The 23,372-nt window shown below is 35.6% G+C and overlaps 1 protein-coding gene across 1 annotated transcript in view; it reads right to left on the bottom strand.

The window, feature by feature from the left end:
• Nucleotides 1-3,563: 3,563 nt before the first annotated feature.
• Nucleotides 3,564-23,372, bottom strand: part of LOC149256382 (MLO-like protein 14) — a 168,806-nt gene continuing 148,997 nt past the window's right edge. The window contains exons 8-15 of the mRNA XM_089460731.1: nucleotides 6,280-6,365; nucleotides 5,989-6,038; nucleotides 5,693-5,733; nucleotides 5,189-5,356; nucleotides 5,035-5,070; nucleotides 4,816-4,883; nucleotides 4,645-4,705; nucleotides 3,564-4,366 (exon numbers count right to left, since the gene is read on the bottom strand). Of these exons, the coding sequence (XP_089316857.1) occupies nucleotides 3,929-4,366; nucleotides 4,645-4,705; nucleotides 4,816-4,883; nucleotides 5,035-5,070; nucleotides 5,189-5,356; nucleotides 5,693-5,733; nucleotides 5,989-6,038; nucleotides 6,280-6,365 (948 nt within the window). The 3' untranslated portion in view covers nucleotides 3,564-3,928. The remainder of the gene's footprint in view (nucleotides 4,367-4,644; nucleotides 4,706-4,815; nucleotides 4,884-5,034; nucleotides 5,071-5,188; nucleotides 5,357-5,692; nucleotides 5,734-5,988; nucleotides 6,039-6,279; nucleotides 6,366-23,372) is intronic.

The raw sequence follows: 23,372 nt of genomic DNA, 5'->3' as shown, positions 1-23,372 counted from the left end.
TACATCTCTTTCTCTTCAATATCATGGATTTTGACTTCTAGGGCTATCGACATCGATGCTCGAATGGGTTGGCGGGTCGTTCTGATCGAAACTGGCAAAAGTGCCCACCTCTAGCTACATACTCCCCTCATGCTTGTGGGCCTTGTGAGAGAATGCATTATGAATTGAGGGAGAGTTTGGTTGGCCTTCAGAAGTGCTTTCAGCGGCCGCAAGGAACCTTGGGAAATGCACAAGAAGAACATAAAGGAGAACCAAAGGATTAGTCAATTGGAAGATGAGGTGCATGCCCTGCGCAGTCAAATTGAAGATTTGCAAATTCAACTAGTAATGAAGAACTCTTAAAATGTTGAGGAATCAATGGGAATTGACCCTAACCCACCTGCAGAATTGGATGACTAGTCTACCTCACTTGCATGTGTTTTATGCTGAATTTTAAATGTATTTTGATTTTAAAGCAGCACTACAAAATTTATACTAGTATACATGTAAATGCTCAGTCGCAGTTTGAAATTTTGAAAAGAAAAGAGCTTGTACAACTAGTCTGCAAATGTAACCTCCTGTTTTTTTCCGCCACTGGGCGCGGATTAATATAAATCCACTACTCTTTACTATTTAAAAAAGAAGAAGAAGAAAAAAAGCATTGGATTTGTGTATTTATTGTCATTTCATGAGAAATTGTCTATTGTGATATTGGTAATCTTGATAACATTTTATGGTGCCATCTATTTGGTTCATTGAGCACTTTCTTTTGGTGAAGATTGGCATTGCAAATTGTTAGGTATTTTTTTTCATTGATCCAAATTGAATCTACTTAAAACATTTAACAACTTCACCTAAAGATAAACACTCATCTTTCACATGCATTTTAGGATTAGTCTCACATTAATTTACATACCTCCACACATAAGCTTGGTTGAAAGACTCTAGAACCACCTTTCTCATCTAGCTTGCGAAATATAGACTCTCTCTTGTGGTTAACACATTGATCTTGCAGTCATCAAAGCCACGGTCTCTACAGCACCGGAGGCATCAGGTGGTTAGAATTTTAGGATAGGTATCATTAATATAGCCTTCGTTATATTTCCTTGGGCTTCTCTCCACAACCTACACTAGAGACTAGTTTAAAAATAGCTTAGATAGAAGACCCACATAAGTAGGCATTTAACTTCAAATTAACCAAGATTTTGCACTTCCCATAGATCTAGGTGTCATATTTCATATAAGATAGTGTGCATCCTAAGCAACAAATGCTCATCTGATAACTTGGTAACCAGTTTATATTAAACAAGTAATTTTGACTCCATAAGGCACTAGTCTCTCAAATAATTTAATCTAATTGCACTAATAATTAAGCTTGCTAAATCATCATTTACCAAGTTGTTAGGCCATTCAATTGTGTCTCCTAGACTAGTTGGTTCCTGACAAGTCTTTCATCCACACATCTCATAGGGACTACCCCCCATAGCCTATTGTTGGGAGACAGCTAAAACAAAGAGGGGGGGCAGGGGCGGGGATCAAAGTGACAGTGCCTGCCCTGAGTGGTTGTTGCATTCCCCTGTGTAATTTAGACAACAACAATAGTTATAGATACCTCATCATGGGGTTGGAAAAAAGTGCAAAGAATGGAAAGATGGAGAAGTTAAGTGATTTTTATTACTCTTAATTTCTCAGTTGTTGTATTTTATTTTTTGGGTGAAAAGACAATTTATTTTTCTTACAATACTATGGTTTTTCTCTTCTCGAATGCTTTAAGCATATGCAAAATGTAATGTTGTTCCTTGCGCAATAAAATTATAACTTTTTTTCCAAGAAAAAAAAATGTAATTTTGTTCCTTGTGCAAAAAAATTATAACTTTTTTCCAAGAAAAAAAAAACTTGCTCTTGCTTTTTCCTTTTCCTTTCTTCTACATGAATATTGTTGCCTCGAAATTAAAGATTTTTCTCGGATTGAAGTAGAATTAAATTAATGATGAATTGATTAATTGATTGGATTATTGAATGGTGAAATCATTCAAATGATATGATTATTAATGATTTACATTTAGATAAATTATATCATCCTTATACTATATATTCACAACATTACGTAGATAAATTATTTAATTAAAATTATATTTTATAGGTCTTTCCAAACATTGATTATCAAATAGTCTAAACACTTAACAAATTGGCTTTTTTAAGCTACATAGAATAACGAGACATGAATCTAGCTCTTTTGGTTTGAAATGCAATAGGAATCATTTTGGATTTATAATAATGCATATATCACAAGTTAACATAGCACAATTCAATCGCAGTATATATATTATATATGTTAACATAGCACAATTCAATCGCAATATATATATCAAACGTTAATATTGGCACAATTTAATTGTAATTGGGGTAATCAAGAGTATTCAAGAGTGTTGAATCCATTCTACATTTTAATTTCAAAATTGCTCAACAAGGATTGCTTAGTTGATTTTCGTGGTGACAAACCTGGAAAGATGAAAAAACATAGAACATTTAACCTTCAAGTGAGCCTATATTCCATGTGATTTTATGTGACTACAGGCCCAAAACATCACATTTATAGGTTCCATTTTCTGCAACATTGCTTACAGTATCATGTTTCTTTTAGGATGGAGAGAAAAGCTACTATTACATGACTTTTCAATGATTTTTTAGATGCTATAAATTTCTTCCAATTTCTTACTTTCACTTTCCATGCTTATTAATAACATTTACTTAGCATCCAAAACTCAAATTTTTAAAACACTTCACTTTTTAATTTAAAAATTTTATCGTATTAAAAATGAAAACATTAGTTTTATTAAGTCACACATATCCAAAGTAAATTGAATCTGTATTGTTTTTTGTTTTTCAGAAAGAAAAAGCTTCACTGTATTATATTGAGTCAATATAAAAGATCAAGATGATACAAAAACTGGCGCAAATTGAATCTGTATTGTTAACTAAGTATAACTTGAGAGGAAAGGTGTTATTCTCCACCACTGGGTTCAAATCTCACTTCATGACATGCTTTCTCTCTACGAACCAAATGTTCACTGGTTTACCCTGAGTACCATCCTCAGAAAAAAGTAGCCACAGATTACTCTCAAAAATACATTACCAGAAACCAAAATAAAAGAATATCATCCTAGATTGATTAGCTATAGAATATTTTCTCATCCTATCTATATTTTAATAGTTCAATTTCTATTTCAAAAATTCAAACATGATTTAGGATTATGAATCTCACATCATTGCATCCTGAATGGGAAACTTCAGAAGTATTTTGTTTCTCGACGATAGATATTGCTTCAGTTATGCAATACAAGATATAGCGTTTCCCTCACGTGAATTTTATTCCCTAGCAGACTTGTTACGAGCTAATGTACTGGACCAAGTATGAAGCAAGAGAATTTCAGGTGGCAGTATTATTAATGCTTCTACATTGGCATATTAGGACCTCAGCCATGTTCTTGTCATTTCAACCTTCTATTTTACAGGTATTTCAATATACAGTGTCAAGTCCAGCCTTTTTTTCCAGAAACAGTGGCACTCCTGTCTTAATGAGATTCAAGGAAACAACAACGCCATTTCTTTTAAATAAAGAAGCTAATATCACACAATAAGGTGTGGACATTGTATATAAGTAAATTTGCTGAAGTTCCCTTTGAGGTCACCAGAGTGTTTTGATACAACTCTATTTGTACAAAAGCAACATGCTTACCTTCGGAAAACAAAAAAAGCAGCATGCTTATACTCTCTGAATCTGTTTCTCTATAAGAATAATTCTATACTTCATTAATGGCAGGACACTCTCCTTTCAAATCTTCTCTGCAATTTCTGCCACCAATAATGGAAACAGGGTATTAAAGTAGACATTAAATTGTGAAGTGCTGATTGGATCCATCTAGCATAGACAGCCAAAAAATTGGAATCATTGTCTTAGTTGTGGTTGTGTAAAGGATCTGAGGAAGTTACTAGGCTTTTGTCTAGATTCAGATGGTTGTGAAGACATAAATGATACACTGCGATATTGAGAAGCAGTGCCAAGAAGAGGATCCTCATTGGAAACCATGGTTGTAAAAGCCTCATTCTGCAGCTCAATCTCACCTGGACCATCTATATTGTGATGATAGCTCTGACTGTAATCTTCATCAATATTGGGCCTATCCATCTGGTGTCCATTAGAATTTAAATTACCTTTGCTTGAGTCTATGATGCCTCTCTCTGAACTTCTTACAGTTGAGTCATCTGTCGTAGTTCCATCTGCTGCAACCCCGTGCTTTCGCCTTTTCTTTGCTTCTTTTCCCCAACCATGAATACTTTCTCTGATTTTCGGGGAAATCAATGCTGCCTTGAAATTTGTTCCCATCTGTTGCAAATACTTTGTTAAATAAAGACTTGAAACACTATTAATTCAATGCATGAGATTCACTATATTAATATAATATCTGAGATTGAAAGAAAGGAAAAGAAGACTTTAAACATCTCTCAGAGTCTCAAGTGATGGCAAGATGTTGTACTTGCCATCAGGTCATTATGAATGCCTGCATAAGTTATCCAAAGCTTTATCTCAAAAAGCATTGTAAAATTTGAGGTGAAATAGAAGATAACACAGTAACAAGATTCTCTTTTGTGTGTCTGGATTACCTGAGTAACAAGTGCATAAAGTGGCAAGGTGCTATAGCTGCACAAGAACTGGACAACAAACCTGTTGATGAACAATATAAATAAACTTAGATCCCCTCAAAAAACTCACTTGGAAGCAAATGTAGGAGAAAGGAATGCTTTTCAGCATTCAATGAAGTTAGTAGTGCATACCCCAAAACCAGACGTATATAAACAAACTGATGGCGAGAAATAAAACATGAATTGAATCCAAATTGCCACTGCGAAGACAAATGAAAATATCGTGATGGATATATTGGAAAGTTATAAACAAAAAAATTGAAAATAAATTCTATGAAACATCATTCATTATATAAGAACTTCCAAATAAGTTGTCATTAACTATTACAAAAACGTGCATTCTAATCATACCCAAACCCAAAAGAATGAGGCCAGCTCAAATGCATTCTGCAAAATTTTAAATAACCAAAGAAAGAATGTTAGTTTCATTAACATTTCACGATGTTAACTCATCCTAGACTCAAACACATAAAATCATTCATAGCATTCGATCATAAACATATACCTCAAAAATAATGAAATGGATCAGAGAGAGAAGCAACTCTGGTTTATTAAACCAGAAAAGCTCATCCCGAGGAGTCACTTTTACCCCAGGAGATGCATTTGCTCCAACATTCTCTAATGCAAGTGTTGCAATAATATGCTGCAGCTTCGCTCCCAAAATGAGGATGAGCTACAATTGATTCACAGAACACACATGAACTGCCAATTACCATACAGTCATAATAAAAACAACTTATTGACGACAATGTTTTGAATAAATACCATAATGAAACGTCAGAAAATTCAGAGCACAGAAAAAAAATCACGGTGGCCAGGTTTCTCATTATTTAATCATGCTACCTAACTCTCTTTAATCAAACCCTGATATCTTTCAGTACGTTGTTTACAATTTAAAACTATTCTAGCAATTCAAATAAGAATGAGAATATAATCCTTTCTCATTCTAAATATTCATTATTGGGCCTGTATTGCCAGTATTACAACAACAAGAGATAAAAGAGCTTACAACAATAGGGACAAAAGAGATCCAGAAGTATAAATTAGCATCTGCACAAATAAAGTCCAACCACAGGAAAGAACATTAGAAAGAAACTTCATTTGGCCATTTGGATGATAAGGAGTTCATACTTATTGTTTTGTGCCGCTATCAGATCACAACTCTGGATCTCAAATATGTCAGATATTAAAACTCCTCTCACATAAGACTAGTACCATGGAAAGATATGGACATATACAAATTCCTATAAAAAACTCAGGTGCCAAAGCCTAACAATCATAATTTGAAAACATAAATGTACTCACCATGCACATTGAATAGCATAAAAGCAATGACAAAACCCCACAAAGGTGCACTGCCACATACAGACCAATGAATTTCTGTCAAATAACGGAAAATGTTCATTGCAGAATTTAGAGACTTGAGCACATAATTACAAGGAATAACCATCCTTCTACAATTTTTTTTAATACTGTAACCGTTCTTTCAAAAACAAGTTTATTCAGCAGTTATTGTTAACGCTTATGGACTTAATGCAATGTACTTCTGCAAACTTGGAAGCTTCCTGAAATTGAAAGAAATCTTCATTACTTTACCTGAGACCAACAATCTGCTTGAATTCATCCTCCATAGAACGTATCATATAGCTATGGAAGTCATATTTAAATGGCAAATTGTGATTCTGCAACAAACATTTTTTTCTAGTCACAACAGGTGATAGGTATTGTGACTGTCAAATTAGAGCAGTGCTCAACATAAATGATACAAATTAGACTGCATATAACCCTTTCTTTTCAAACACGTTTGCAATCTTCTTACCGGAACGCTAACTGTGGAAAGACCTTTTAATACATTCCAACAACTAAAAGTTTCCACTGCTGTTTTCCAACTAAACTGTTAATGTTGGCTTGCAATATGTATTTACACAAACTAGTGCAAGGAAAAGTATAGAGTGATATATTAAATAGTTAAGGAATCATTTTAATAAATATATATGTTTTCCCTGATAGTTCGAACAGATATGGCAGCAAGAAGCTGCCTTCAAGCTATACACCAAGCTAAAAGTCCATGCTTGAAAACAAAAATACGAGTCATGTTTGCTGCCAAGCACTATATTTTGCTGTTAGTTATACGGGGCTTTTTTTGCCAATTACCTTTTTCTTGTGAGGAATTTTTAAGGATGCTAAACTATTAGAAATAGAGAAGATTTGAGATAGAATCTATTGTCATATAATCATTTACGGTGCCTGTATATTTTAACAAGATACTTTTTAAGTCACAAGATGTGTAGATAGGTATGGAAATGGTGGAAGCTCATTTAACTCCCCACAGCAGAAAGGACGAATATTTTCAAGGGAGCTAAGAACTTCATAGATGAACTCATCAAGATGTAGGAAAAGGGATATCCACACATGTTTTGAGGAATGCCCTAGTTTATGATGATTATTGACTTGTTCCATGTTGATGACAGTAACATCGGGCAGGTACTTTCACACAGGTCTAAGTGTCTAAACCTGTGGAAGTTGTCCAAACTTCAAAGGACCTTTTAATTTTAGCGAATTGCTTTAACTAAAGGAATAATTAAAACCAACCTAGATCCATCTTAACTCCGGATCTACCAAATGCTGAGACGGATCAAATATCTTTTCACTCTAAAAAGGGTTTGCTCCTCAAGAGATTGATCCCTCTTGCCGCATGGTACATTCAGCGTTAAGATGGATCTAGGTTGGTAGAATATATATATATATATATATATATAGCAAAACCATGGGTTGCGAAAAACTGGAACCCAAAAACCGCAAACGGTAAATTGACATTTTACCTCAATTTTATTCTAATTATTAATTTAATTTAAATTATTTTATTTTATTTTAAAATTCATTTTATTTTTATTTTTATTTTTAATGTTTATGTAATTTGACCAAGTCAAAATGTTTAACAGGAGAGGACAAGACATTAAAACATCTCTTCCATATTGGGTTGGAGGCCACCTCTCGGCATAATAAAAATTTATGTTATTTAATTGTTTTCATAATATATATACATAGTTGTGATTGGAGTATTTTATTTAACATGAGAACTGAAATATTTTATTTATAAACCACATTGTTTACATTAAAATGTTTTTTTGTTATGAATATACTTTTAACTGAGAACACAGAGATGTTGTCTTGATTGGTTTAGTGACGAGATGGGATGGGACTTGCAGTGGATTGGTGGTGAACTGGTTGCACAACAGTATGTCGTGTGGCAAATTGCTGAAGATGGACTTTCGTTGACTTGTCAAAGTATGTTGAGACAGTTCAAGTGCCTTGGCTGGAAATGCTTTGGCATGGACTGGGTAGCTTCGTGTGGATGGCAAGTTGATCATGAAATAATATCTTCAGTGGGTTGCATAATTGCACATCCGACAGTGGAGCCATGTGCACATGAGGTATTTGACCGAAGAGGATGAGGACACTTGCAGAGTTGAGTTGCGATGGTCTAGAGTGGACTAGGCCCAATGTTCAACCGCATCTCGGGACTAACCTTGAAAGGACACAAGTTCAGTTGCAAGGAGGTTGTGTCGACTCAGAGGGAGTTTTGCTTTAGAGGGAGTCTACGAAGGAAAGTCAGCTGCCCAGGGGGAGTCTTCATATTCAAGCGAGTGGAGTTTTTAGCCCACGCAAGGATAGTCACAGACCATGAGAGGATAGTCATGGTGGTGCAAGAAAAGTCATAGCCCATGCAACATTAATGGTGCATGCAAGGAAAGTCATGGTACATGCAAGGATACTCATGCACCCTATAAGATAAGTCTTGATCAAGCACAAGAAGACGTGACACATGTAAGGACAATCATGGCCATACAAGTGAAAGTCATGGCTCATGAAAGGAAGTCATGGGCATGCAAGGAAAGTCATGGAGCTGGGAATTTCTACACGAAGGACATGAAAATACTTTCCTCACTAAGAGGGAATGTTGAAACTTGGGTAGCTTGGAAGGTATTTTCAAGATAAGGAAACCAAGAAAAAGGAGTTTGTTGGGCAAGTTACCCAATTTTGGGGTTTTGGATGCAAAGGTGTGGGTTTGGGAACCAGTGCGTAAAACCCTAGAGGACCAAGGGTTCCCTACAATAACCTATGGATAGGTATAAATAGAGGCCAAAGGAGAGGCCTAATCACACAATGTGAAGGACTACATGTGTGGAGTGAAAGAGCCATAGAGGAGGTCGAGTTTTGTTTAGGAAGGCCAAGATCTGCCCAAAAGATGTTGCAGGAGCAAGTAAATGAATTTGTCCAAGACGTTGAGTTGAGGATCTACCAAGCAAGAGTGAGTCGATTTCTGGTTGGAGTAATCTATGACTAGTTTGGAGGTGCGGAGCCCTGGTAGCAAAAAAGGAAGGGTAATTTGTGGTTGCTAGAACATGGTTGTGGCCTAGTTTTGATAGAATGAGGCTTGTTTGAGGGCTAGCAAGGCCAACCGCAGATATGTCATGTGGTTTCAAAAGCAGCCACATAGATGACCAAGGCTAGCCATAGGTTGACTTTGCCACAGAAGTAGGGTTGTAGGGTGGACAGCATCGGTTGTAGTTATGTGACAACAAATCGAGGGTAGGACAAAGATAGTCGTGGCTAGAAAAGGGCTAGATCAAAGGTTTATAGCAATTGCAGGAGGTTTGGACAGAAAGGACACGGAGCTCTAGAAGAATTGGAGGTTAGTCGAGGGATAGTAGTGGAGGTAGCAAGCCTCAAGGAACAAGTTGAGGCCTGTGTTGTAGCATTTTTTGGTTTTGGTAAGTTAGAATCAATTAGTCAAAAATGAAAATATTTTTCAAAAAATGTTAAGCTAAGATATGGACAAAAAGAATATTGAATAAAAATGTTAGGAAATATTTTGATAAATATGTCCATATCAAATAAAATATTAGAATAGATGCCCTAAAAAATGAAGGAAAAAATAAAATGTTAAGTCCAAGTCCAAGTGCCACTACTCTTACTTTATTATGCAAAATAATGGTTGTGTGCAGATTGTCATAAATGCCACAACCCATGACAATCAAATAGTTTAATCTTGACTAGTTCATGCTTTAAATTTCATGTTTATAGTTAGAGAATAAAGATCTAGCCAAACCATTTAATCTTGGCAAATCAGTAGTTAGGTAGGGAATAATAAAAATCTCATCAGTTTAATCTGAGCCCTTGGATGTTATAAGGTTAGAATTAGATAGTTTGCTTTTCAAAAGAAAAAGGAAATAAAGGGTTTGCTAGCTTAAATGCACCCAATTAAGTGAAGAAAAAAGGTTAGGGTAAGTAAAGGGTAGGTAGAAGAAAGGTTGCAGAAGTACAAAGTTGATTGAGGCATAAGCACATTTATCATGCTTGATCATGTGTTGCAGTGTGCAGGAGCAGTTATGAAGGTGAAAAGATGTTCACAAGTTGATTTGGTTAACTTCCCCTCATTTCATTTCACCCCCCACTACATACTTACTAATTTCCTCATTATCCCATCATTTCCTAAGAAAATACCCTTTTCCCTTCATTTTCACCTTTGCCCCTTGGTTTCACACATTTTCCTAGCAATTTACCCTCCAAACTCATTCCCCTACCTAAAAACCCCTTTTCCCTAGTGTGAAACCCATTCCCCTTTGAAGAAATCACTTTCCCCTTGTAATTTTCCTACTTTTCCTAGAAAACACATAACACCCTTTATCCTAACTTTTATTCCCCCTCCGCTTTATAAAGTTAACTCCGCTATATTCATGTTTTTTCAACAAAAACCCTTTTTACACATAAAACTCCTTTAGCCTAAGTTTTATGTTAACCCCGCATTACTTAACAAAACTGCGCCAATCAACATTTTCCCAACAAAACCATTTAACCCAACCCCGTGGTGTGGTTAAACAAACCCCGCATTTAACCTTGGGTATGGTTAATAAACCTTCTCCGATACCTGTTTAACCTATATCCCTAGTGTATTTATTCCCTGGTTCCACTTTATTAAACCCATCGCAATATGCTTAAAGCTCGCTTATATCGTAAAATAATTACAAATCCTTTGTAATTAACCACTGGGCCCCGCTAATCTCCGCGTTTGTGCCCTCCATGCAACTTCACCGCACGATAGCCGTTAGATCTTTCACACCCAGGTCTAATGGCACGCATCCATATCACTCGCTCTTGATCTCCAACCTTTACCCGCCCGAAAGCACGCGAGATTCATGGTTTTGCTCGGGCCCCTTGCGGTTACGTGACAGCTCTACGTTAACTCGCGTGCCCTCAAGAAAATACCACCCCACGACTAAACGCAGTGCGATGGCCTCCGAAACGCCTCCCCGCAAAGGCCGAAACCATCACTGTTCACTTATCGGTTTCTGCGCCAAATTTTTAAAAAGTTAACCATTTCCCGTTTAAACGCCAAAACCCTCGTTTTCGCTCTTTTTCTCTATTTACACAGTGAAACCAGCATAACCCTTCCTATGCCACCCTGAGCCTTTGCAACCCATTTTGACCTCCAATAACCGTCCAAAGACCGCCAGGACTCCGTCCACAGACCTCTCAGCTCAAATAAAACCATTATCACCTCCCTGTCCGCCTATGTTTTTCTTAACAATTGTTGTATTTCACAGGCGATCATATAAAACATGTTTGTTCTAGATTCACAAGGAAATCCATTCAAAAACCTTTATTCATAAGAAAAAGACATTTATTACAGAGCAGAAGGAAACAATTTACAAAGGTAATAAATGATAAAACAATGAAGAAATCCTTCACACAAAGACAATAAATGTGAGGAGGCAAATAAAACATACAGTTAAAAGACAAACAGATGAAATATACAGAAAGATGATCAATATCCAACTACCATATGCTGAGACATGTAAAAAACTATATGATTTACTGTTGAAATACACAATAAAAACTTGAAATGTACAATTAAATTAAAAACCACGGTAAAGGATATTGACAGGTCAAGAAGGTCAAAGAGTATCAGATGAAAGGTCATAAGTAAAAATGACATCCAGCGTGAAGATCAAATAGCCAAGCAGCTTAAAGGGCAAAAGATCAAAGTCTAAAGGACGACAAAACCTAAATAACAGGAATAGTCAACTAGTTTCAACAATTTTTATTGTTTTCAGTGATAGTCACCAACAACACAACATCAAAATAGTACCAGATCAACTAGCACTCTTTATTTTGATTTCACAATAATCTATTTTTGTAAAAGCAATTTAGGATATTTTCTACTGTTGTATAAATAACTCTCTTCACGAGTTATTATGGGTTTACCATTGAACCAGGTTGACCATTGAAGAAGGGTTGCACTTTGATGAAGCATTTGTAAACATTTGATGTACTTAGCTTTTCTGGACCCTTAATACAAAGCAAAGGATTCTGAATTCAATTTTACACAGTTTGTGTTTCCTGTAAGTTTTTCCAGTAACACTCATTATGTTTTTCTTCATATTCGTATGTGTTACAGAGATAACTAGGTAGGAATAATTGTGTTTCAATCTATTCTTATAAGCTTCTAAAGTGATAATCTATAAAGAGAATGGATTAATGGATTGTCTGTTTAATTAATCCTCTCTGAATCAATAAATCATCGACATCTTGCTGTAAGCATAAGCATATTCTCTTGAACCTTTTGAACATCAGTCAGAGGTTTTCATACTTATGATTATCTAATTTTCAGTCTGAAAACTGTGATAATCATATTTTTTTTGTTTTTGCTCACCACTATTCAAGCTATATCACTGTGTGAAATTTTATAGCAGCCCTCTGCTTTGGTATTAATATTATTCAAAAGGTTAGGCATAACAGTGTTACATCTGTTTTAGTCATTGGTCTTCCAAAGTAAAACAAAAACCCCAAAACAATTATCTTAGATGCTCTCGCTTGATAGCTGACCATTATCAACTTAGAGGTACAACATCAATCTAGCGCCATTGTCAGGGATTCGAATTCCATTAAGTTTTCCTAGGGCAACGATATTCATTCTATTCCTTTAAGGTGATTAAAGGTCTAGAAAGGTTAAAATCTTTCACCTAGCGACTCCACTAGCCCAAACTGGCACCTTTTAAGCACACCAGATCTCATTCAGAATCTGACTTAGTTAATCCTCTATCAGATCCTAAAAAACTTATGAGAAAAGCCAGTTCTAAAAGGAGACATCAACCATATTCTTCTTCCTCTTCTGCCTTGCAGTCTGAAGATTTAGTATCATTTGATCCTTTTAGTAATATTCCATCCGATCCTGATTTGACACAAATACCTCCTAGGGTTTCTAAACTATTAGATAGGGGAGTTGATTTAGATTCAGCTTTCCTCATTCATTCTTTTGAAAAGCATCCATAACCCCCTCTACCACCAGGATCACCTAAAACTGAGTCTGACTTGGGTGTTCATTTACTTGAATACAAACCCACAAATTTCATATCCCCTACCACTTATTCATTCCCTTCCACTTCTGAACGACCTGAAGCTTCTACTTCTGAACAACCTGAAGAGACCATCTTTGTATATTCAAATCCACTCTTTGAAACAAAAGAGGGTATTCATTCACAGGTCTCAGAGTTAGTTCTTAAGACTCTTTTAAAGTTATTCAGGAGACCTCCTCCTTCTTCACCTCCACATAGGCACACACCCCCTCAATCACCTTCTTCTACCTCTTCTTCATCTACACAAACACCTCATACACCACCTTCTACTATGGCATTCCAACCTATTGTACAGGCTAGATATGCAGCTTTAGTCTTACCTGCTAACCTCGATGCATTCCCAGTTGGATACTTGAAATACCTTCCCAGGTATAATGGAGAAACTGGTCCCACGGCTGAGGACCATCTTCAAGCTTTTCTAGACTTTGCAGACAACATGAATATCAAACAAGAAAATGTTTACATGAGATTGTTTGTACAGTCACTTGAAGGAAATGTAAGAATCTAGTTTAGGTAGTTACCTGTAAATTCCATTAGAAATTGGGAAGAGCTTACAAACATATTTAAAAATCAATGGGGTGTAAAGAAAGATCCTCTTTACTTTCTGACTGAGTTTGAAGAACTTAAAAGAAACTTTGGTGAACCTGTATCAGATTTTATCAAAAGGTTCAATAAACTTTATCATAAGATGCCCCCTGATTGTAAACCCCCTGTAGCAGTAGCTAAGTCTAGGTTTTCTAAAGCCTTTGACAATGATTTTGCTGTAATGCTAAGAGAGAGAACTTCAAGAACTCTTGAAGATATGCAAACAAATGCTATAGAGGTGGAAGCAAATAGGGCTGCTTCGACTTCCTTGAAAGCTAAAGAGGAAAAGGCCCAAAGAAAACTCAAATCTATTCAAGAGGCTTCTAGTTCTTCTAGTTCTTCTAGTTCTAAAACAAAATATTCTAAAATAGATGAAATAACTTCTCTTCTTAGAAATCTATCTAATAGAATTTCCAAGATTGAGACTCAACCTAGGACAGTTCAACAAACAGTTACTAGACCCCAAAATCAAAATCAATGTTAGTATAAAAGGAATCCACAATTACAAATTCTTCAGAGACCTAGTAATGATCAGCGGGTTCCCACTCCTTTACTGATAGATGACCAACAACTTGATGAAAATACTATGACTATTACTGAATATATCAATAACATGGATGCTTCTTCTAATCAAGCAGTTATGATTCCTCTCTCACAACAAAATCAGGTTCAAGAAGATCAAGAATCCTCACAAGTTTCTAAATACCATGCCTTCTTTGAATTTTTAATTGCAGAGTTGAACAAGAGATATGATCTTAGGCATAGACCCAGCCCTGGAAGACCTCCTAAGGAGACTCCAATAATTGAACCTCGTACCAAAGTTGCTAAAACTCAAACAACTGTTATTCGACCATTAAATCAGTCAACTGATACTGCTCAAAATGATAAAAATGTTTTGACTACATTTAATGTTGAAAAAGAGTTAGAAATAGTTAAAATCCCAATTCCACTTTCAGAACTTTCCGACAACCCTGGGTATAAAAATCAAGTCTCCAAATGGATAAAAAACACCTCGGTTGATGCTGAAAGTGATATCATTAGTCTGCAAGATGAAAAACCAGCAGTTGTCTTTGGTCCTAGCTCAGATATGATAGATGAAATAGTGCCTCCTTTCTATGTAACTCTTAAGACAAATGATTCCATGTTATATAATTGTATGCTTGATTCTGGAGCATCACATAACCTCATGCCAAAAACTATCATGAACCATTTGAAACTTGACATAACTAGATCTTATCATGATTTGTACACATTTGATTCTAAAAGGGTGCCCTGCTTAGGATTGATTAAGGATTTAGTAGTCACCCTTGCCCAAATTCCAATGAAAAGTGTAGTGCTTGATATAGTTGTCATAGATATCCCTCCCAAATTTGGAATGCTCCTTTCTAGGTCTTGTTGTGCCAAATTAGGGGGAACTCTTCAGATGGATATGTCTTATGCCACTATTCCAGTTTATGGGGGAGAACAACTAAGGTTATATAGAGAGGTAAGATTTGTGCACATTGTTTGCAAAACAAACCAGCCAAGGAACCATCCCATTTATGCAATTGATCAGGATTTTGGTTGCTTTCAACTCTCTTCAAACCAAATTCATGAAACTCAAGTTAAAATAGAATATGTAATTGAAAGTCCTGAACCAAATCAAACTGAAGTATGGAAACTATCTTTTTATGGTTCTTGTACAAAAGATGGCGCAGGAGCTAGGGTAGTTTTAATTTCACCAGGAAAAAAAAAAAAAAAAACAATAATAATAATAATAAAAAAATTCACCCAATCATGCAAACTCGACTTCGAAGTTACCAATAATGTGGTTGAATATGAAGCTTTCCTTTTGGGACTACAATTAGCCAAAAGCTTAAAGGTTCAAAACTTAAGTGTTTTTACTGATTCAGAACTTATTGTCAAACAAGTGAGAAATATTTGCCAGACTAAGCATCCTAGACTTAGGTCTTATCGAAATGAAGTTTGGGATTCAGTTGAATACTTCTTTGATGCTTTTAATTTGACTTATATTCCAAGAAATCTGAATATTCATGCAGATGCCTTAGCTGTTTCTGCTAGTTCATTTAAAATTGTTGATCAGACCAATGTACTCTATCAAATACAAGTCAAGTACTGACCATCCATCCCAGACAGTATAAAACACTGGCAGATATTTGAAAATGATGAACATTTGAAATCTTTTCTGCAGGCTATAGATGAATTTTCAGTTCTACAGATTGATGAAGATAGAACAGAAATAGATGAAAATACAAATGGAAATGATACTTCAAATTTTAATTCAAAAATTGTTGATCATGACATTATTCAATTGTCAAACAATTTTATTCCCAAAGCCCTGATTCCTTTAGAAAAATTGTTTGATCAAAATGATGTCCTCTAATACCCTCAATCCATTTCTTCACAAGATGACATAGAAGAAATTAATATTGGAACAAATGATGATATTAAAAACATCAAAATTTGTGCATCTCTAGATCCTCGGATCAAAGCTCAATATCTTAAGTTACTTCAAAGTTATAAGGATGTTTTTGCATGGACCTATGTTGATCTAAAAACCTATGATACTTCATTAATACATCATAAGATTCATTTAAAGCCAGAAGCAAATCCTTATCAACAGAAACTTAGGAGGATCAATCCAGCTCTTCTACCAACTATAGAAAAGGAAATTAAGAAACTGCTAAATGCCCAGATCATTCTCCCTCTTAGATATTCTAGTTGGTTTGCAAATTTAGTTCATGTTAGAAAGAAGAATGGAGAAATCAGACTCTGTGTGGACTTTAGAAATTTGAACAAAGCATCATTAAAGGATAACTATCCTTTGCCCAAAATGGATCAGTTACTTCAAATGGTTTCAAGAGCACAAAGACTTTCTATGCTTGATGGTTTTTCAGGCTATAATCAGGTAAATGTTGATTCAGCAGACAGAGAGAAGACAGCCTTTACTACACCCTAGGGTACATTCATGTATGCTAGAATGCCATTTGGCTTAACCAATGTTGGAGCAACATTTCAGAGAGCTATGGATGTAGCTTTTGTGGGTCAGGTAAATAAATTTGTGGTCATTTATCTTGATGACATAACTGTTTTTTCTAAATTTGATCAGAAACATCTAAAGCACTTGATGAAGGTTTTTGACAGGTGTAGAAAATTCAAAATATCATTGAATCCTAAAAAGTCTATGTTTGCTATCAAAGAAGGAAGTGTTGGGCCATATAATTTCAAAAGGAGTGGTGATTGATCCCAAGCATGTGTGTGCCATTGAAACATTGACCTTACCTAGAAAAAGAGATTCAAGCTTTTCTAGGCAAGATTAATTTTTTAAGGAGATTCATCCCAAATTATGCTGAAATTGTAAAAGATATAACTGATATGCTCCGAAAAGATCATGAAGTTAAATGGACTATCTCTTCCACGCATGCATTTGATCAGATCAAGAAAGCTATCTCTGAAGCTCCCACCTTGGCCAGCCCTGTTTACACTAAACCATTCAGTATATTTTCCTTTGCCTCAAAAACAACCCTTGCTGCTATTCTACTACAAAAGAATGAAGATTCCCATGACAAACCCATAGCCTTTTTCAGTAAGGTTATGAGAGATGTTGAGCTTAAGTATGACATAATTGAGAAGCACGCATATGCCCTTATTCAAACCCTGAAATCATTTAGGATGTATGTCCTACATTCTCCTATTACTGCTTATGTTCCTAATAGTGTTGTGAAAATTGTTTTAATCCAACCAGACACTGATGGAAAGAGAGACAGATGGATCACTCAAATACTGGATTTTGATCTAACTATCAAAACTACAAAGCTAATAAAAGGCCAAGGATTAGCTAAGCTTCTAGCTGAATCCAACTGTAAGTGTTCAGAATCAATTCTATTTTAGAGATACAAGGGAAGAACCCACAAGAACCTTCTCAAACTTCAGATAAGAAGAATACACAAGAACCTTCTATCCTTGCAGCAGGGAAGAATACACAAGAACCTTCCCTTCACCTGAAGAGGAGAATCCACAAGAGCCTTCCCTTTATCCTGAAGAAAAGAATCCACGAGAACCTTTACCTTCAGATCAGACTTCCCTTTATACATTGATGACATATTTCTGTTGTCAGATTGGTACCAAGACATTGTAAATTTCTTAATCCATTATGAATGTTCAGCATCATTCTCCAAAAGCCAATGTAAAACTCTCAAACTGAAAACTGTGAAGTACTGTATCATGAATGCAAATTTCTACTGGAAAGACCCACTAAATATTTTGTTATTATGTTTAATAGAATCATAAACTGAAGGAATCATTGACCAGTTTCATACAAGATTTTGTGGAGGACATTATGCTTGGAGAGAGACGGCATATAAGATATTAAGGGGAGGATTTTATTGGCCAACATTGTTCTTAAATTAGGAGCAAAGGTTAGAGGTTGTGTTCCTTGTCAAATGTTTGCTGGTAAGCAAAAATTCGCAGCTCTTCTACTAGTTCCATCAACAGTCTTAGAACCTTTTAGCCAATGGGGATTAGATTTTATTGGAGAGATTCATCCCACTTCAAGTAATCAGCATAGATGGATCCTCACTGCAACATACTACTTCACTAAATGGGTGGAAGCAATTCCAGTCAGAAATGCTACTAATTCAGTGGTAATCAAATTTATTGAAGAGAACATCTTATTTAGATTTGGTTGCCAAACTCAAATTGTCACTGATAAGCAGCAGCTTTTTCTAGTGTTAAAATGATTGAGTTTTGCCAGAAATATCAGATTTTGTTACATCATTCAACCCCATATTACCCACAAGGTAATGGCCTTGCAGAATCCTCCAATAAAAGTCTGGTAAAGGTAATCAGAAAGACTCTAGCAGATCATAAAAAGAGCTGGGACTCTCATTTAATTTATGCAGTATGGGCAAACATAATTACTCCAAAGCGATCTACTGAAAAATCTCCTTTTCAGTTAGTCTATGGGAAAGATGCAACTTCCCTACCAATTTGGCCTTCCCTGTTTTCAAATTCCTGTAGGATTCAACAGATGAACCTGATGATTTTTCAAGGAGAATAAATCAGATTATTGAACTAAATGAAAACAGAGATGAAGTTTAATACAAATTGAAAAAGTATCAGAGTAAGATGAAGAGCCTTCTTGACAGAAGAGCCAGGGAAAGGGACAAGGAAGGTGATCTAGTTCTAAGATGGGATTCCAAGAGAGAAGAAAAGGGAAAACATGGCAAGTTTGACAACCTGTGGTTTTAACCTTTAGAAATTGCTAAAGTGAAGGGAAACAACACTTTTATGCTACAAAATCTTGAGGGGCTATATTCCACTTATCCTGTAAATGGAAGGTTTCTCAAACATTACATTTAGTACTGAGAAGTTGAAGTAGATTTCGTTACTACCATTGTAAAAACTCTGATTTCTTTTACTTTTCAAGCTATCAGTGTGATTTTTTATAGCAAAAGACTCCATAGCCCGAGGAGAAAGCACATGGATCTGCAGGGTCTCTGCATTTTACAGGAGAAAGCAATCCGCAGTTGGAGCCAATATTGTAGCATTTTTTGGTTTTGGTAAGTTAGAATCAATTAGTCAAAAAATGAAAATATTTTTTAAAAAATGTTAAGCTAGGATATGGAAAAAAAGAATATTGAATAAAAATGTTAGGAAATATTTTGATAAATATGTCCATATCAAAGAAAATGTTAGAATAGATGCCCTAAAAAATGAAGGCAAAAATAAAATGTTAGGTTAGAGAGAAAAGCAAAAAGCAATAAACTCTGAAAGTGTGCAAGTCCAAGTGCCACTACTTTTACTTTATTATGCAAAATAATGGTTGTGTGCAGCTTGTCATAAATGCCTCAACCCATGATAGTCAAATAGTTTAATTTTGACTAGTTCATGCTTTAAATTTCATGTTTATAGTTAGAGAATAAAGATCTAGCCAAACTGTTTAATCTTGGCAGATCAGTGGTTAGGTAGAGAATAATAAAGAGCTCATCAGTTTAATCTGAGCCCTTAGATGTTATAAGTTTAAAATTAGCTAGTTTTCTTTTCAAAAGAAAAAGGAAATAAGGGGTCTACTAGCTTAACTGCACCCAATTAAGTGAAGAAAAAAGGTTAGGGTAAATAAAGGGTAGGTAGAAGAAAGGTTGCAAAAGTACAAAGTTGATTGAGGCATAAGCACATTTATTATGCTTGATTATGTGTTGCAGTGTGCAGGAGCAGTTATGAAAGTGAAGAGATGTTCACAAGTTGATTTGGTTAACTTCCCCTCATTCTATTTCACCCCACACTACATACTTACTAATTTCCTCATTATCTCATCATTTCCTAAGAAAATACCCTTTTCGCTTCATTTTCACCTTTGCCCCTTGATTTCACACATTTTCCTAACAATTTATCCTCCAAACTCATTCCCCTACCTAAAAACCCCTTTTCCCTAGTGTGAAAGTTTGAAACCCATTCCCCTTTGAAGAAATCACTTTCCACTTGTAATTTTCTCATTTTTCCTAGAAAACCCATAATACCCCTTATCCTAACTTTTATTCCCCCCTCCACTTTATAAAGTTAACTCCGCTATATTCAAGTTTTCCCGACAAAAACCCTTTTTACACATAAAACCCTTTAGCCTAAGTTTTATGTTAACCCCGCATTACTTAACAAAACTGTGCAAATCACCATTTTCCCAACAAAACCCATTTAACCCAACCCTGTGGTGTGGTTAAACAAACCCCGCATTTAACCCTAGGTATGGTTAATAAAACTTCCCCAATATGTATTTAACCTATATCCGTAGTGTATTTATTCCCTGGTCCCACTTTATTAAACCCATCGCAATATGCTTAAACCCCGCTTATATCATAAAATAATTACAAATCCTTTGTAATTAACACATGGGCCCCGCTAATCTTCACGTTTGTGCCCTCCGTGCAATCTCACCACGCGATAGCCGTTATATCTTTCACCCCCAGATCGAATGGCGCGCATCCATGGTTTTGCTCGAGCCCCTTGCTGTTACATGACAGCTCTACATTAACTCGCATGCCCTCAAGAAAATACCACCCCATGGCTAAAAGCGATGCAATGGCCTCCGAAACCGCCTCCCGAAGGTCGAAACCATCACTGTTCATTTATCGATTTCCACGCCAAATTTTAAAAAAGTTAACCATTTCTTGTTTAAACGCCAAAACCATCATTTTCGCTCTTTTTGCCCATTTACACAGTGAAACCCGCATAACCCTTCATGCGCCACCCTGAGCCTCTGCAACCCATTTTGACCTCCAATTACCAACCAAACACTGCCAGGACTCCATCCACAGACCTCTTAGCTCGAATAAAACCATTATCACCTCCCTGTCTGCCTACGTTTTTCTTAACAATTGTTATATTTTGCAAGCGATCATATAAAACCTATTTGTTCCAGATTCACAAGGAAATCCATTCAAAAGCCTTTATTCAGAAAAAAAAAAAAAAAAAAAAAAAAAAAAAACAAAACAAAACAAAACAAAACATTTATTACAGAGCAGAAGGAAACAATTTACAAAGATAGTAAATGATAAAACAAAGAAGAAATCCTTCACACACAGACAGTAAATGTTAAAACAGAGGAGGCAGATAAAACATACAGTTAAAAGGCAAACAAATTAAATATACAGAAAGATGATCAATATCCAACTACCATATGCTGAGACATGTAAAAAACTAAATGATTTACTATTGAAATAACAATAAAAACTTGAAATGTACAGTAAATGTAAAAACCACAGTAAAGGAAATTGACAGGTCAATAAGGTCAAAGGGTATCAGATGAAAGGTCATAAGTAAAAATGACATCTAACGTGAAGATCAAATAGCCAAGCAACTTAAAGGGCAAAAGATCAAAGTCTAAAGGGCAGCAGAACCTAAATAACAAAAATAGTCACCCATTTTTAGCAATTTTCAATTTTTTCAATGATAGCCACCAACAACACAACATCAAAATAGTGCCAGATCAACTAGCACTCTTTATTTTGATTTCACAATAATCTATTTTCGTAAAAGCAGTTTAGGATATTTTCTACTATTGTATAAATAACTCTCTTCACGAGTTATTATGGGTTCACCATTGAACCAGGTTCACCATTGAAGAAGGGTTGCACTCTTGAAGAAAGGTTGCACCTTGATGAAGCATTTGTAAACATTTGATGTACTTAGCTTTTCTGGACCCTTAATACAAAGCAAAAGATTCTGAATTCAGTTTTACACAGTTTGTGTTTCCTGTAAGTTTTTCCAGTAACACTCGTTATGTTTTTCTTCATATTCTTATGTCATACAAAGATAACTAGGTAGGAATAATCGTGTTTCAATCTATTCCTATAAGCTTCTGAAGTGATAATCTATAAAGAGAATCGATTAATGGATTGTCTATTTAATTAATTCCCTCTGAATCAATAAATCATTAGCATCTTGTGTAAGCATAAGCATATTCTCTTGAACCTTTTGAACATCGGTCAAAGGTTTTCATACTTACGATTATCTAATTTTCAGTCTGAAAACTATGATAATCATATTATTTTTTGTTTCTACTCACCACTATTCAAGCTATATCACTGTGTGAAATTTTATAGCAGCCCTCTGCTTTGGTATTAATATTATTCAAGAGGTTAGGCATTACAGTGTTGCATCTGTTTCATTCATTGGTCTTCCAAATTAAAACAAAAACCCCAAAACAATTATCTTAGATGCTCTGGCTTGATAGCTGACCATTATCAACTCAGAGGTACAACAGCCTGATCTGGGCCACTGGAGCACAGGCCAATGCCTTCAGTAGGACATGCGAGGCTGGAAGAGGCCTAGAATTACTAGCCAAGGTCTGCCAAATCTAAAAGAGGAGGATCATGGGATTGTAACTCAAGGCCTAGGGTAGATAAAGGGCTAGATAGGGGTCTTTGTGGTGGCCAAGGATTGGACAGTCAAGCAAGGACTCTACCAAGTGGGCAACAAGGCTCATTATGGTCTAAAGGAGCAGACCATGTGTAGAAGAAGTATGCAGCAACCAAAGGACAACAGCTACTGCAAGGTACATCAAGGATAAAGAGGACAAAAAGGGTTGCTTGCAAAGGAGAGCAAATAACAAGTAAGTCAAGTTGTGGTTTGTTTTTCATGGGCAAATGAGGGCTTGTAGGATTACACCTTAGCCCTAGTTGTTTTGGTCAAAGATTTAACTGTGTATATTAGCATGTACCAAGGTTTGTAAAGGGCCATGGTCCCTCATATGGGAGCCCTAGTGTTTTCTTATTGATGGGCTAATAAGGAACATGATTTAGGCCATAAAACTTTTGTACTGTTGTTGATCTGTTTGTTGATATTTTCCACTTTGCAAAGTGCTTAATTGTTGGGCATCTCTAGTGTATTTATGTGTTTGGCTAAGTCATAGATACGACGTAAGATGAAAGAAAATTCCAAGAGGATCATTTGATGGAATTTTATGCATGTTATCTTGTGAGTATTTTGTTGGATAAATCTTTTCCTTATGTCTAATGTATCGAATATAATGAATCTAGGGTTTTCTATTGTGCCCTGATTTATTGAAAATTTTTTTGATAGAATCTAGATATCATTGTTTCATACAATACTCATGAATAACATGTGAATGATAATCCTAGTGATAAACTTTGATTCTCTCCCATAAAACTTTTTGATCCATTACATAGG

The sequence above is a fragment of the Pinus tabuliformis genome, chromosome 7 (genome assembly GCF_031772625.1).
Source record: "Pinus tabuliformis cultivar Carrire ecotype Pingquan chromosome 7, CPIR1, whole genome shotgun sequence".
Classification (NCBI taxonomy): Eukaryota; Viridiplantae; Streptophyta; class Pinopsida; order Pinales; family Pinaceae; genus Pinus; species Pinus tabuliformis.
This window is presented reverse-complemented; position numbering and strand designations above follow the sequence as displayed.